The sequence below is a fragment of the Lepus europaeus genome, chromosome 4 (assembly GCF_033115175.1).
Source record: "Lepus europaeus isolate LE1 chromosome 4, mLepTim1.pri, whole genome shotgun sequence".
In the NCBI taxonomy this organism is placed as follows: domain Eukaryota; kingdom Metazoa; phylum Chordata; class Mammalia; order Lagomorpha; family Leporidae; genus Lepus; species Lepus europaeus.
Window position 1 is genome coordinate 131,081,790 of NC_084830.1, and position 13,595 is coordinate 131,095,384.

The window sequence follows — 13,595 nt, forward strand, 5'->3', positions numbered from 1 at the left end:
ATATAAAATAAATAAATAAATAAATAAATAAATGGTTACCTTGAGGGCTGGCGCTATGGCGTAGCGGGTAAAGCTGCTACCTGCAGTGCTGGCATCCCATAAGGGCACCAGTTCAAGTCCCAGCTGCTCACTTCTGGTCCAGCTCTCTGCTATGGCCTGGGAAAGCAGTAGAAGGTGGCCCAAGTCCTTGGGTCCCTGCACCCATGTGGGAGAATGGGAAGAAGCTTCAGACTCCTGGCTTTGGATCTGCACAGCTCTAGCTGTTGCAGCCATTTGGGGAGTGAACCAGTGGATGGAAGACCTCTCTCTCTTTCTCTCTCTACCTCTGCCTCTCTGTAACTCTGCCTTTCAAATAAGTAAATAAATCTTAAAAAAAAAAAAAAAAAAGGAAATGGTCACCTTGTCCAATCCCACCTGGGAGTCCCCAGCATTCCCAGCAGATGGCACAGGTTTCTGTTGACAAGTTCTAGACTAAGGGTTCTCAACTGAGGATGATTTTGTGACCCTGGGGACATGTGGCAACATCTGAGACATTCTTTCACAATGGGAAGGGGTATTTTGTTGGCATCTCACGGGTAGAGACCACAGACAATACTAAATACAATGCACAGGACTACAGAATCATATACTCCCAGATGTCAGCCATGCCAAGGTTGAGAAACTGCTCTAGGAAAGGGGACTCATTACATCTTGAGGGAACTCATGACCATGGACATTTGTGGCTAGGACAAGCTCAATAGGAATACATATTCCCTGGAACTACCCCCTTGGCCTTAGAGCTACCTTTTGGGAAAACCTGGTGGAAGGGCCCTGACTCCTTTCCAAGGTGGCTATTAAAACATCTGGGAAGTGGGCAGGTGGCACTGTGGTGTAGTATACTAAGCCCTTGCCTGTGGTGCTGGCATCCCATATAGGCACCAGTTCCTGTCCCGGCTGCTCTTCTTCCCAATGAAGATGGCTCAGGTGCTTGGGCCCCTGCACCCACGTGGGAGGTCCAGAGGAAGCTCCTGGCTCTTGGCTTTGGATCGGCCCAGCTCTGGCCATGTTGGGGGCAAACCAAAAGATAGAAGACCTTTTTCTTTGTTACTCCCTCTCTCTGTCTGTAACTCTGCCTCAAATAAATAAATAAAACCTTAAAAAAATCTGGAGATGGCTAACCATGGTGATTCAGCCAACAATGGTCATCTGTGAAGCAGGTAACCCTGGGGCCAAGGTCAGGATTGAGGAGTCAATGTTAGGAGCATTTGATCTCAAGTAGAAGGTCAACAGCTCTTACAAAAGCCTGAGGGGACCAGGTATAAAACAAAGGACTGTGGGGATTCAGGGATGAGGGAGTATGTTGGGCTGTGGGTGGGCTGGGGGGATCAGTGGTGTTTACAGAGCATGCAGAGACTGAACTCTGTATAGAATGGTAGGAGGGCACAGGAAGACAATGGAAATAACTGTGAGTCCATTTCAGGGGCTGGACACCGTCTTGTGATGAGGCTCAGCCCAGTCAGTCCTGCTTGTACCCAGTTTGTCTCTTACCTCTGACTAACATGAGCCATATGGCTCATCCGGGTCTGACACACCTGCCATCTCCTCACCTACCTTTTCCCATTAGGCTGGCACCTCCTATCCTTGATATCTTTGTCCAGGCTCTATGGTCTATGTATTTGTTTTCCCCAAATCCAACTGTTGAAATTCTATCCCCCACCTCTCCAGGTGATGGTATTTGGGGTGGGGCTTTTGGGAGATGATGGGGTCAGGAGGGCAGAACCAATGGGATTAGAACCCATATAAAGGAGGCCTCCAAGATTGGGAAACCTGGACCTTCTCACCATGATAGAGCATAGCAAGAAGGTACCATCTATGAAAAAGCAGGCCCTTGTAGATAGCACCTGCTGGCACCTTGGCCATGGACTGCCAGCCTCCAGAACTGTGAGAAGTAAATGTCTGTGGTTTATAAGCCACCTAGTCTATGGTCTGTGTCATTTGCTATGGCAGCCGAATGGACTAAGACACCAGCCAGTGCCCAGTGACTTTTCCATCTAAGCTCTCAGCTCTTTGGTAGGGGTCTCCCCTGACTCTGTTCCCACCTCATTATGTGCCCAGAAAACCCCCTTGCTTCTCCCTGTCATAAATTCATCAGTGTTGACATTTATTTGTGTGATTATTGACTAACACCTGGATCTCTTGCTGGACTGTAGGACTGTGATTGGACCTCACTACGGCCAACTGCACGCCCTGGCATGAGGTAGGGCTCAGGAAATAGCAGTTGAGTGGATGAATAAGTGATGTTATGTTAGCTTTGTCAGCAAAGTGTTGGGTATGCCTAAGGCTAGGAAGTTTGGAGCCTTGGTGAGATCTTAAATACTATACTGAATATTCCTAAGCTGGTGGGCAGGGAGGGGCCTGGAAGACCCCTAAGTGGGAGAAGTGCCAAAAGCACTGCGATGCCCTGGGATGATGCACTGGGCAGAGGACAGATGACCTGGAGGCCAACTGGATGACTGTTGTAAGAATCCCAGGGCAAGAAGGCTGGGCCCTGGGAAGTAGCAGAGGAAAGAAGCCCTGGTTTGTGGTTGGGGACTATTGGCATCCCAATTCCTCTTTGTGCATCTTCAGAGTCCCTGGAAGACCTTAGCAGTAGCCTTGTGCAATGCTCTGTGATGCAGGGATACAGGATGGAGAGAAAAGTAGTACTGTGGACACTCTGCGAGTGTCTCTCTAGTTCTCTGGCCCCTTGGCTCCACACAGCTCAACCTCCCACCCCTGGCAGAGCCAGGGGAGTCTTCTCAGAGCACTGCCAGGGAAGCAGGCCAGCCGAGCAGCGGGTGGAGGCGCAGAAAGATGGAAAGCAGATTACATGTCACTTCATATTAGCCACACCAGCAACTTTTCCCATCTGACCAGAGAGGGGGAGAATTAATTGCAATTTTGAGGACAAGCCAAAAGCCAAGATAACACTGAAACAGAAGGAGATTGTATCTCCTTTCCAGTCGTGTGCAGATTAGAATGCCTTTTACATAGGGTCAGATTTGCTTACCTGTGAGGTACATCTCCTCCCCTTCGGTGAACATCTGGTGGCAGCGTACGCATCTGGCACATGTTGGGTGGTAGTGCTTCCCCCCTGCCTATGGCAATCAAGAGATGAAGCAGTTCGTCAGAGCCAGGACAGTGGGAAGGATTGGGTTTAGACATTTCCAGGGGGGCATGAGTGTTGCTGGTGTCTTCATGGCCATAAAGTTGGTTAGGAGTCTCCTTGGGGGTTCAGAACCCAGGAAGCTTGGTGATTTAGATTGCGGGTCCCTGATGATAGGTCAGCGGACTTCCATGGACAGTTGCACTTCTATCCTGGCAGTGGGAAGGGCCCTTCAGAGACCACTATTCCACTTTCCCACTTCTAGGGAAATGGACTAGCAGTACCCAAAATAATTTTACATGGCATATGAGCTTGGGACTTAATAACATTGTAACAGTGAAAAAACTATCTGTCTTTCAAGGCTCTATCAATTCTTCTGATTTTTATCAGGGGAGACTACCAGTTTGATGCCAGTATGTCTTTAACAACTATCAAGTACTTACTACCTTTTAAAGAATGAGAACAGGAGCAAGCTTTGGAGCCTTCTCAAAAAAAAAAAAAAAATAGAATTTAGAACTATATGAAAGGACTTCAGAAAGTTCATGAAAAATGGAATTCAAAGACAAGTTTAGTGGCTGGTGTTGTGGAACAGCAGGTTAAGTCTGCATTTCCTGCATCCCATATGGGTGCTGATTCAAGTCCTGGCTGGTCCACTTCCAGTCCAGCTCCCTGCTTATGCATCTGAAAAAGCAGTGAAAGATGACCCAAGTACTGGGGTCCCTGCCACCCATATGGGAGGCCTGGATGGAGTTCTGGGCTCCTGGCTTCTGGGCTCCAGGGTAACCAAACCCTGGCTGTTTTGGCCATTTGGGCAGTGCACCAGTGGATAGAAGATCTCTCTGTCATTTTCTCTCTGTAACTCTGCTTTTCAAATAAATAAATAAATACATAAATAAATCTTTTAAAAAGACACGCTTATTTTGGTGCAAAAATAATTGAATCCATGAATTTTTCTTTAGTAAGACACATTTTCCATGATCTTTTTGAAGATTCTTTGTATTCATTTTTGAGTTACTTGCAATATGACACATGATGCTGGTTTTCCTGTTATGTTGTATAAGTTTTCGTAAAGCTTAAAGACAAATTATTCAGTCAGAATAAGTATCAAAGGCTCACAGACATGGATAAAACAGTGAGAGTAGTATGTGAAGGGCAGATGTTTAGGCTCAGTGTATAAATAACAGGACTTGTAAAGCCAGACCTATTGGAGAGCTCCTGAAGCTTGATTGTTGTACCTGGGAGCCTCTGTCCCTATCTGCAGCTCACCCGACTATGACTCTGGTGAGCCCCCTTCCCTATTTCCACCTCTCTTCCTCACTACAATGGAAATGATTTGCAGCTGTGAGTTTTCTGTGGCGGAAGAAACCACCTCAGAGCAGTTTGTGCCTAAGTTCTCACAGGCAGCGTTGGGGCTGGATCTGGGAGAGCCATTGCCAGCCCATTACTCACTTCTACACTGGCAGTTCTGGCACCAAAATGGCAGCCGAGAGGACTTGATGTGTAAGGGCCTTTCAGTGGCGGCTCCAGAATTTCTACATGGGGGGAGCTTTGTGCAGCGATTGAGTGGAAGGTATGGTTTGTTGTGAAGGAATATTTTGCATGTCAAGGCAGGGTTAATTTGAATTGATTTGATGTGATTTGTGTATTTAGGTAATATCTGGGGGAAACTGGTAGACACTGAAGTGTTGTAAAGTCCCCTCTCAAAGCCATTATTTGGACTAATGCTAATGGGTCCTTTCCAATTCAAAATTACAACAGCATAATAAGAAGAGCTATTTCCAAACCTTGTTTTGTTGGGGTTCATGTATTGGAATGGAATTTTGCTTATTCTGGAGCAGTCAATTTATTCTAAAAACTTAGCAAGAATGTAGAAAGGACTGATTTTTATAAAAGGAAAAAAATCTCTATTTTTTTCATTTTTGGTTGTTTACATGGTTCCCACCAATGAGAAAATGTTCTTGTCATCAAGACTACCTATATTCAAACTTTGGAAGGAGCCTGCTATTTTCTCAAGCTAGGGTGTTGTGGGACTGATTCTCTCGTACCATGACAGAGATAATAGGTTTAATTAGTAGCCTCTTCGCACTCTGTGTCTCTTTAACTTTTCAATTATAGACCTGTTTTCTGAGGCAGCAGCGCCTCGGCAGAAATGAATCTTAGCATCTTCCTAAATGTCACAGCCCACCACCCTATCCCAGCTGAAAGACGCTTTGGGCTCAGCTAAGCACACTTGGCCACGGATGATTTAGACAACAGCAAGAGGGAAGGGAGGCTGTTAGGGCAGTCTGTACCTTGCATAAGGAAAAGCCAAGTCAGCAAGAAAAGATGAACCTGCTCATCTGCTGACAAACTGAAGACAACAAAATAGTGAAAAAACAGGGCAAAGAATTGGTACTAGAAAAATGGGGCTTACTGGAGAGGACTGGATGACAAACAGGGCTGGGAAATGCAGCAGCAAGGAAACCAGGTTTGTGTTCTCCTTGGTAGGGAGACAGTTAAGGAGAGAATGTGAGTGACACTCAGCATATTGAGCTCTGTCACTAAAGATTGGATTAATGATGGCCTGGGGAGGGAAGAGGTGAGATGAGAAGAGAAGGAGAAACAATTTAATTAAATGCTTGCTGTTTACCAGGCATCATGCTGGATCCTGTAGTGGGCCACTGTTCCTCCCTGGGAAACATCCTTTCCCCTTTCTTCCAGAAATAGCATCAAGCTTTCCTTGGTGGGACATCCCCATATCATTCCATACAGTTAATCAGTGCTGATCCCAACAAAAAACACATTCCAACTCTGAGTCAGCTATTGGTTCAGGGATGGGCTTGAGATTGTCCAGGATCAGTGAGTCCCAAGATGATCAACTTGGATCAGCTCACTTTCTGCTGGGGATACAGGCTGAAAGGATGCTGTGAGACTGGAGTGACTGGTGTCCGCCTCTCCACTGTAGAGGAGAGCCTTTCTGAGAATGAAGCTGACTTGGGGGAGAGTGGAAGCAAGATGGCCAGAGACTCCAAATGACTTTGGTTAAGCACTGGATCCAGCTGAGCTTGAAGCAAGAATTACTCTTGGTACCTTTATTATGGGCTGGACAGACTTCATTTCTGGTCTAAGACATTTGAGTATAATTCCTATACTTGCAACCAAAAAAGCCCTGGCAGATGCATTAAGAATTAAATGATGATAGTTTTCTCTGTTACTAGATAAAAGACCCAGAGAAGGTAACTGACTTAGGACTTCACAGCTAGAAGTGGCAAACCTTGAATCCAAGTCTGTTTCACTGCGACTGTAGTTTTTCCTGACATCATGCTGCCTCAGAGACCCTGAGTGTCTGAGAGGTATGAGCATCAGTAGGGGAGAGGGGAGTCTGTAGTCCTAGATGCTGGTTTGCTTTCTACTAGAAATATTGTCTAACCTTGGAAAAGTACCTCATGTCTTGGGTCTCACTTTTCTATCAAATGAAGAGCTTGAACTAGTTGATTGCTAAAAATCTCTTCTAGCTCAAGGAAAAAAAAAAATCAGTCCAAGATGTTAATGGATCCTTGTACAAATGGAATCAATAGAAACCAGTCACAGCTGCTGGGGGGAGGGGTTGGAGGAGGATGAGAGCTGAGAGAAGGGGAGGCTACCGCATGCTAAACAGTCAGACTGGGGTGGGGGTGGGGGTAAGATAGCCACCCCCACAGAATCACAAAGCAGCTTGGAAACGCTGGAACACATTCCCATCTGCAGCCCTGCATGTAACCAAAGTTTCTTTTTGAAAGAAAAGCCTGCTTTGTGATCTTCCATCCTATTGACCTGCCACACCAGGACAAGTGGGGTGCCTGGCCCCACAGCTAACAGCTTATTCTCAGCCCAGATAGCCCTTACTGCTCTGCAGAGTTCGACCAACACTCTGACTGACCTCACATGCTTCCTGAAGTTCTGTTCCTTTACTACCTACCCCATGTTCCACCCCATCCCTGATAACCCCTCGCATCTTCTAACTCCTCCACCTCTTTCTGCACCTCCCCAAGGCTGCTTTGGTCCCTCTCTCTTCCTCTCTCCCTCTCTCTCCTCCCTGTCTTGTCTTAGATATCCTGATGACTCTCATGGTGCAATTACCCAAATGCTGATTTTTTTTTAGATTGGCCCCTCCAGGCCTGAGTTTTTTTTTTTTCTGTCCAAAAGTTCTTTATTTTGCTGGCCCTTTCAGCCTCAACAAATATATTGAGAAATACATTTATCATGTTAGCAAAACAAATGATGACAGTAGTGAACTGGAAAATTTCCATTTTAATATGTGATCTTGTCATCATGAAGTGTACAAGCCTCAGTGTATTATAATACTTAGTTTAAGGAAAAAATTCACAAAATATTTACTGAGATGTATTTCTGGATTGCAGTTACTTTTCTTCCTCTTTGTATTTGTTATACTTCAGATAAATCACTAATCAGATCATCTCTTTTCTGAAATCATGAAATGATGACAAGTTTGATGGTTCTGTTTCAAATTCATGTTTTCAGTCTCCTTGAAGTTCAAGAATATTTTCCATTTTTAGTTGATCTTTAAAATTTTGTTTATATTATTTCAATGCCATATACAATATTTCATTTACATTTCTATATTTTAATTCATTTACATAATTGAAATAATATACTTATTATTTATGCTAATTGATAATCTTATTATAGTGTAATAGATAAAATGAATGCTTCAGTTGAAACACCAAGAATCAGTAGATGATTAGATAATTCTCTCCAAAGGAGATCCGCCTGTGGCGCTGGCACCCCGGGTTCTAGTCCCAGTTGGGGTGCTGGACTCTGTCCCGGTTGCTCCCCCTCCAGTCTAGCTCTCTGCTGTGGCCTGGGAGGGCAGTGGAGGATGGCCCAAGTGCCTGGGCCTTGCACCTGGCTCCTGGCTTCGGATCGGCACAGTGCGCTGGCCGCAGTGCAGGCCTGAGTTTTGTGTCTGAGCTCGGATCCACTTTTTTGACTGCGTTTTTGAAACCTTCCTGGGATTTCGATCACAGCCTATCCCAAATGAAATTTGCCATGTTTCTGCCCAGATCTGCATCTTTCCTGCTGTGCCATTTCTACAGATGGCAACACCAGACTTCCTCTCACTCAGGCTTGATATTTGGACACAAATTTTGGCTTTTTCTCCCTAAATACCCACATCTACAAATTGTGCCACTGGCCTCTTCACTGGTCTCCCCTTCCAGAATCTTCCCTTCAAGTTTAGCCTGTGTGCATCATCACTTGTCCTTGCTGAGGTGCAGCTCTAATAGATCACTCCAGCTCAGTCTCTCTTTTGCTCCACATTGCCCAGAGAATCACATACAAACTCCCTATTGTATCCCAGGAAACCTGGGCCCAACAGCCATTCCTGTGTTTCTGCTGTAACCTCTGCTTTGCACTCTTTCCTGCTCCCAGGAGATGCTAAATTATTCACCAACTCTGTACATTTTCTCATCTGATTCTGAGTCCGTATAGTCAGTTTGCCATGTGGTAGACAGTGCAGTCTTTTAAAAATATAATCTTATCAGGACTGATGCTGTCATAGTGGGCTAAGCGTCTGCCTGCAGCACCACACACATATAGGTAGTGGTTTATGACCCAATTCATCTCTCTGCTATAGCCTGAGAAAGCAGTAGAAGATGCCCAAATGTTTGGGCCCCTGCACCTGTGTAGGAGACCTGGAAGAAGCTCCTGGCTCCTGGCTTTGGATTGGCCCAGGGCAGCTGTTACAGCCATTTGGGGAGAGAACCAGCAGGTAGAAGACCTTTCTCTCTGTCTTTCCCTCTCTCTGTTACTCTACCTCTCAAACAAATAAGTCATACACACACACACACACACATATCTTTGTCGTGATGCTCTGGTTTAAACTCTCCAGTGGCTTTCCGTTGCACTTAGTATAGAACCCAAACTCCTAAACCTGGTCTACAGAGCTGAATATGGTATGCCCTACATGCTACCCTCCATTGGCCCCAAGCCTTGCTTCACAGAAATCAGCCACAAAGGCCTTTTTCTCTGTTCCTCAAAGGGTCAAGCTCATTCTTCCTCTACCTCTTCATCCTCAGGACTGGGCTTCAATGCATCTCTTCTCCAGTCACTACACTGTCTCATGCTGAGCCCACATGTGGCTGCAGGATCCTTCTCAATACAGGACTCTATGTTACCATGACCAACTGGCCATATTTGGCTGCATTAATAGCAGACCTGGCCTGTCCTTCCCCAGCCACTGTCAGATGGAAACACTGAGGCCAGGAGAGGCATGAGTTAGCAGTAGAGTCAGAACCCAGTTGTTCTCTTAAGCTATGGTTTTTCCTTAGGACCAAAGTCTTTCCTGTTTCTGAGTAGTCCAAAACATAGGAAGACAGCTTTCAGGCACACAGGGTGTGGGAAGGCGGGAAGGCAGAAAGGCCAAGGCCAGTGGACTGGTTGCTTGGGCAGAGGCTCAGCAAGGGTGCTGCAGGTTGTCTGTCCTGGAAGAGCGAGCTGTGCATGGGAGGCTGGGGAGAACTGTTGCCATGGTGACGACCAGCCAAAAAGGACTTAGGGAGCAGGCTGCTAGACAAGCTGGTTCTTAAATCAGCACATTACCAAATACTTAACAAATAAAAAAAGGTTTTCATCCTCAGGCAGGACTGGAGAGAAAATTGTAATTGTTACTCTGTAGAAATCTGTGTGGGTTTAAACTCAAAGCAGCAGCTGATTTTCTTTGTAAAGCTGGGAGATAATTTCATCCAGCTTCTCATTTTGGGGATGCCCATAGATCTCGGCAAGGTTATGTGCTCAAGGTCAGGTAGCAAGCAAAGCTGGGAGAGAGGCTGAGGCAATGTGACATGACTCTCCTTCCTCAGCGATGACTTTGTGGAGTCACGGACCATCCCTGCTGAGAGAGCTTCACAGTTACTGATGTTCACTTACCTCCAAGACCCTGCCGCTGATGTATCGGTCACAGGTCTCACATTTAATGCCAAACTGGGAGTGGTAGTCAGACTCACAGTACGGAACGCCATCCCTGCAAGAGGAATGTCACACGAGGGAGGAGGTGAGGGCTCCCAGTGGGGAAGGGGGTCCCATGGCTGGCCCAGCACCTGCAGCCTACTGGGTTAAGACTGGAAGCACATGGGTAGCTCATTAAAGTGCAATCTTTCCAGACACCCCTCAGAGCTACAGAATCAGGGAATCCCTGGGCCATGGGCCCAGGACCTGCATCACGACAGGCTCCTGGACACGTGGGCACCCCTGCTGCTGGCTGGCCAGCTATGGGTATCCCCTTGCCACTTACCCACTTCTTTTCCCACAAGTTTTCAAAGCCTACTATGTTCCCTTTACTCCAAAGTACTCTTTTTGAAAGGTATTTAAAACATTTATCTAAGTGCTATTCTATCTAGAGTAGGTAATATTTGCTTGCAGCTCAATGTTCCTAAAGCAAAAAGGGAAGTCTCCACCCTCCCTTCAACCCCTCCCAATTTCCTTTCTAGGAGATGAATCGATGTGGTCAGTTTTTTTTGTATCCTAAGGTATCCTTCTTTTAATCACACATTTCACCTGTAGGAGAAGAGCCATCTGACCAGGTGCCCAGTTCAGTCGAAAACAGGAAGCCTCTCCGTTCTACCTCTCCAGTACTCCTTTCTACTCAGTGCTTATGATTTGTTGGACAGCAATGACTGTTGTTCATTGTTATTGTACTGTCCCCTACTATTCAGACGCAAACACTGCTCAGCAGGTGCCAGGCCCTTTGATGGTTATTCTGTTTACTCCCCATAGCAGCCTTATGAGGTCAGAACTGTCAGCTCCCTAGTACGTGGACAAGAAAATCCAAGCAGAAGGTAGTGGAGTAATTTGTTCCAGGCCCCATGGTCTGACCTGGAGCTGGAAATCAAACCCAGGCAGTCCAGTTTCTCATGCAGGTTGTCATGAGGACAAAAAGAGATGGGTCCAGTGTATTCCAGGGCTCGGCACAGGGCCCGGCCCTTGGTGAGTACTAGTGGGTGTGAAGGCTGAGAAGGGTGTTCAGGATGGGTGTTTGGTGCTTAGCTCTCTAGGGCTGACAATGGAGTTGGCTGGGGACACTGGGAAGCTCAGCTCAGCTGCTGGGATGGCCTTGCTATAAGGCCTGAGTCCTTAGAGGAGAGGGGTACATTTCCCCCACTTTTTTTTTTTTTTTTTTTTTGATAGGCAGAGTGGACAGTGAGAGAGAGAGACAGAGAGAAAGGTCTTCCTTTTTGCCGCTGGTTCACCCTCCAATGGCCGCTGCGGCCAGCACATCGCACTGATCCGAAGCCAGGAGCCAAGAGCTTCCTCCTGGTCTCCCATGCCGGTGCAGTGCCCAAGGACTTGGGCCATCCTCCACTGCCCTCCCGGGCCACAGCAGAGAGCTGGACTGGAAGAGGGGCAACCGGGACAGAATCCGGTGTCCCGACCCGGACCAGAACCCGGTGTGCCGGCGCCGCAGGCGGAGGATTAGCCTATTAAGCCGCGGCGCTGGCCATTTCCCCCACTTTTAAGCATAAGAAGACTTAGCTCAGGTTCAGAGAGCCTCAGAGGACAGACATGATGTTTTCCCATCTTTAAGCTATGGCCAGGCTAGGGTGGCTGAGAGCCCAGCCTGAGCAGCAGGGCAGTCAGCATTCCCCTGAAGGAGAAGCAGCAGCGAGCACTGAAGCCTTGGGAAGTGCTGGCGGTGAGAATGGGCCCACAGGCAAGGACTTTCTGGGGTGCCCATGAGACAAGCCTCTTCTTCCCCTCCAACTCCTCCCACTGAAACCAGGTTCTCGCTCTGTGGTGTGGAGGGAACTCTGCAGGGGGAAAAGGTTATTTGTCAAGTGTGTGTGTGTTTGTGTGTGTGTGTATGTGCAAGGTGACATCTAAATTTGAATATAAATGTGTACACAACCTCCTGGGATCCATGAATTTTGAGGTCTTGGGGAATTTGAACTACACAGGAGTGTTAGGAAGAGCCAGATGGTAATGTGAATCTTCCCTGGCACTTAATAGATAAGAAGTAGACACCCGAGCCTTTCTGCACCCCATGCAGAATGGAGTCCTCTTATCTCCATTTTCATAAATGAGGAAATGGACATTCAGAGCAGCTGAGCCCCCTGCCATGGCCACACTGGCCAGGCTTCTATTCTGGGCTCCTGACACTGCAGCCAGTGCCCCGAGCCCCCGCCACACAGCTGCAGTCGGGTGGGGGGCCAGGACCAGATTACAGAGGCATCAGATGCAGTGGGCAAACTGGGCCAGGTCTTCTTTAGAGGAGTTCTGAGTGAGCCCTGAGTGCCCCTGTGAATTCTGGGCTCCCAGACTTAAGGACTCTCAGCTGGCAACATCCTAAGGGTACACATTACTTGGCAGATCTGCAGGGCAGTGTAAACTCCTACCCTGGCATCCAGAGCTCTCAGTGACCCACCTCAGCAGCTTGGGACCCAGATTCACCTGTGCACACCGAAGCCCCCAAACAGGTGGAAGGGTTCAGCACTTGCCCACTCCCTGCCCTTGACCAGACAAGGCATTATGCCCACAAACTCTCCTTTGCATTTTTATGGACTTTCAGAGCTTGTTTGGAGGTTCTAGCAGGGGAGCGCAGCTACTCCTATACCCTTGACCAAAGACCAGTCCTCCTCTAGCAGGGAAAATCGTCTTCTTTGAGCGCGCAGCTTAAGGGGGACGCACATGGAGCGGTGAAGGAGGAAGGGACATCTACTAAGCCAGCCAGATCAGCCCAATCAACCCTGATGATCAATGGGGTGACAGATGTTGCAGCCAGATCACCCTCACATCCAATCCTTTGCATTTTTAAATCTTATCTTTATCAAGGTCCAGCTCAGGTACTATCACCTTCCATGCAGCTCTCACAGACTGCAGATTCCACTTCTTGCTAGTTGAAAGGACTGTCCCTTCCTCTGACTATTCACAACCCTCCACTCATGCTCTTTGCCCAGCTTCCATTTCCCCTGGTGGTGGCAATCTCTATGGAAGCCAACCTTCCACCTGAGCCTCCTGGGAGTCACAGAGGGTGACTCTCTGGTTCTAAGGTTCAGATCCTCTTGGCTAGTGAGTTGTCAGGAATGAGTGTTTCCCGAGATAGCCATGTCAGAGGCAGTTATGGGGTTTTTGTTGGAGTTCTTGGGAAAAAGTCCTTTTTCTCTGCTAGGCTTGCAAAGCTTGTGGAATGACACCCTGGAGTTGCTGGTGATCATACTTGGGGAAGACATGATTGAGAGAAAATCCACACACAGAGGAAAGAATAGCTGGGGATGACAGGAGGAGAGAGAGAGAGAGGGAGAGGGAGAGAGAGAGAGAGAGAGAGAGAGAGAGAGAGAGAATGAGGGTGAGAAGAAAGCAAGAAGAGAGAAAAGGGTGAGGAGAGAAAGAGAGAAAGAAGGAAAGAGACTCCTGTAATACTAATGTACTGTATGCTTAAGCTCATGGATTCAGTCATGCCTACAGCCACTGCTCTTCTGGACTTTGCATTTCTATGAGT

General features: G+C 47.3%; 1 protein-coding gene across 1 annotated transcript in view; it reads right to left on the reverse strand.

Annotated features, from left to right (window-relative positions):
• Positions 1-13,595, reverse strand: part of ABLIM3 (actin binding LIM protein family member 3) — a 124,240-nt gene that overhangs the window by 40,802 nt on the left and 69,843 nt on the right. The window contains exons 6-7 of the mRNA XM_062188876.1: positions 10,031-10,124; positions 3,029-3,116 (exon numbers count right to left, since the gene is read on the reverse strand). Coding sequence (XP_062044860.1) covers positions 3,029-3,116; positions 10,031-10,124 — 182 coding nt within the window. The remainder of the gene's footprint in view (positions 1-3,028; positions 3,117-10,030; positions 10,125-13,595) is intronic.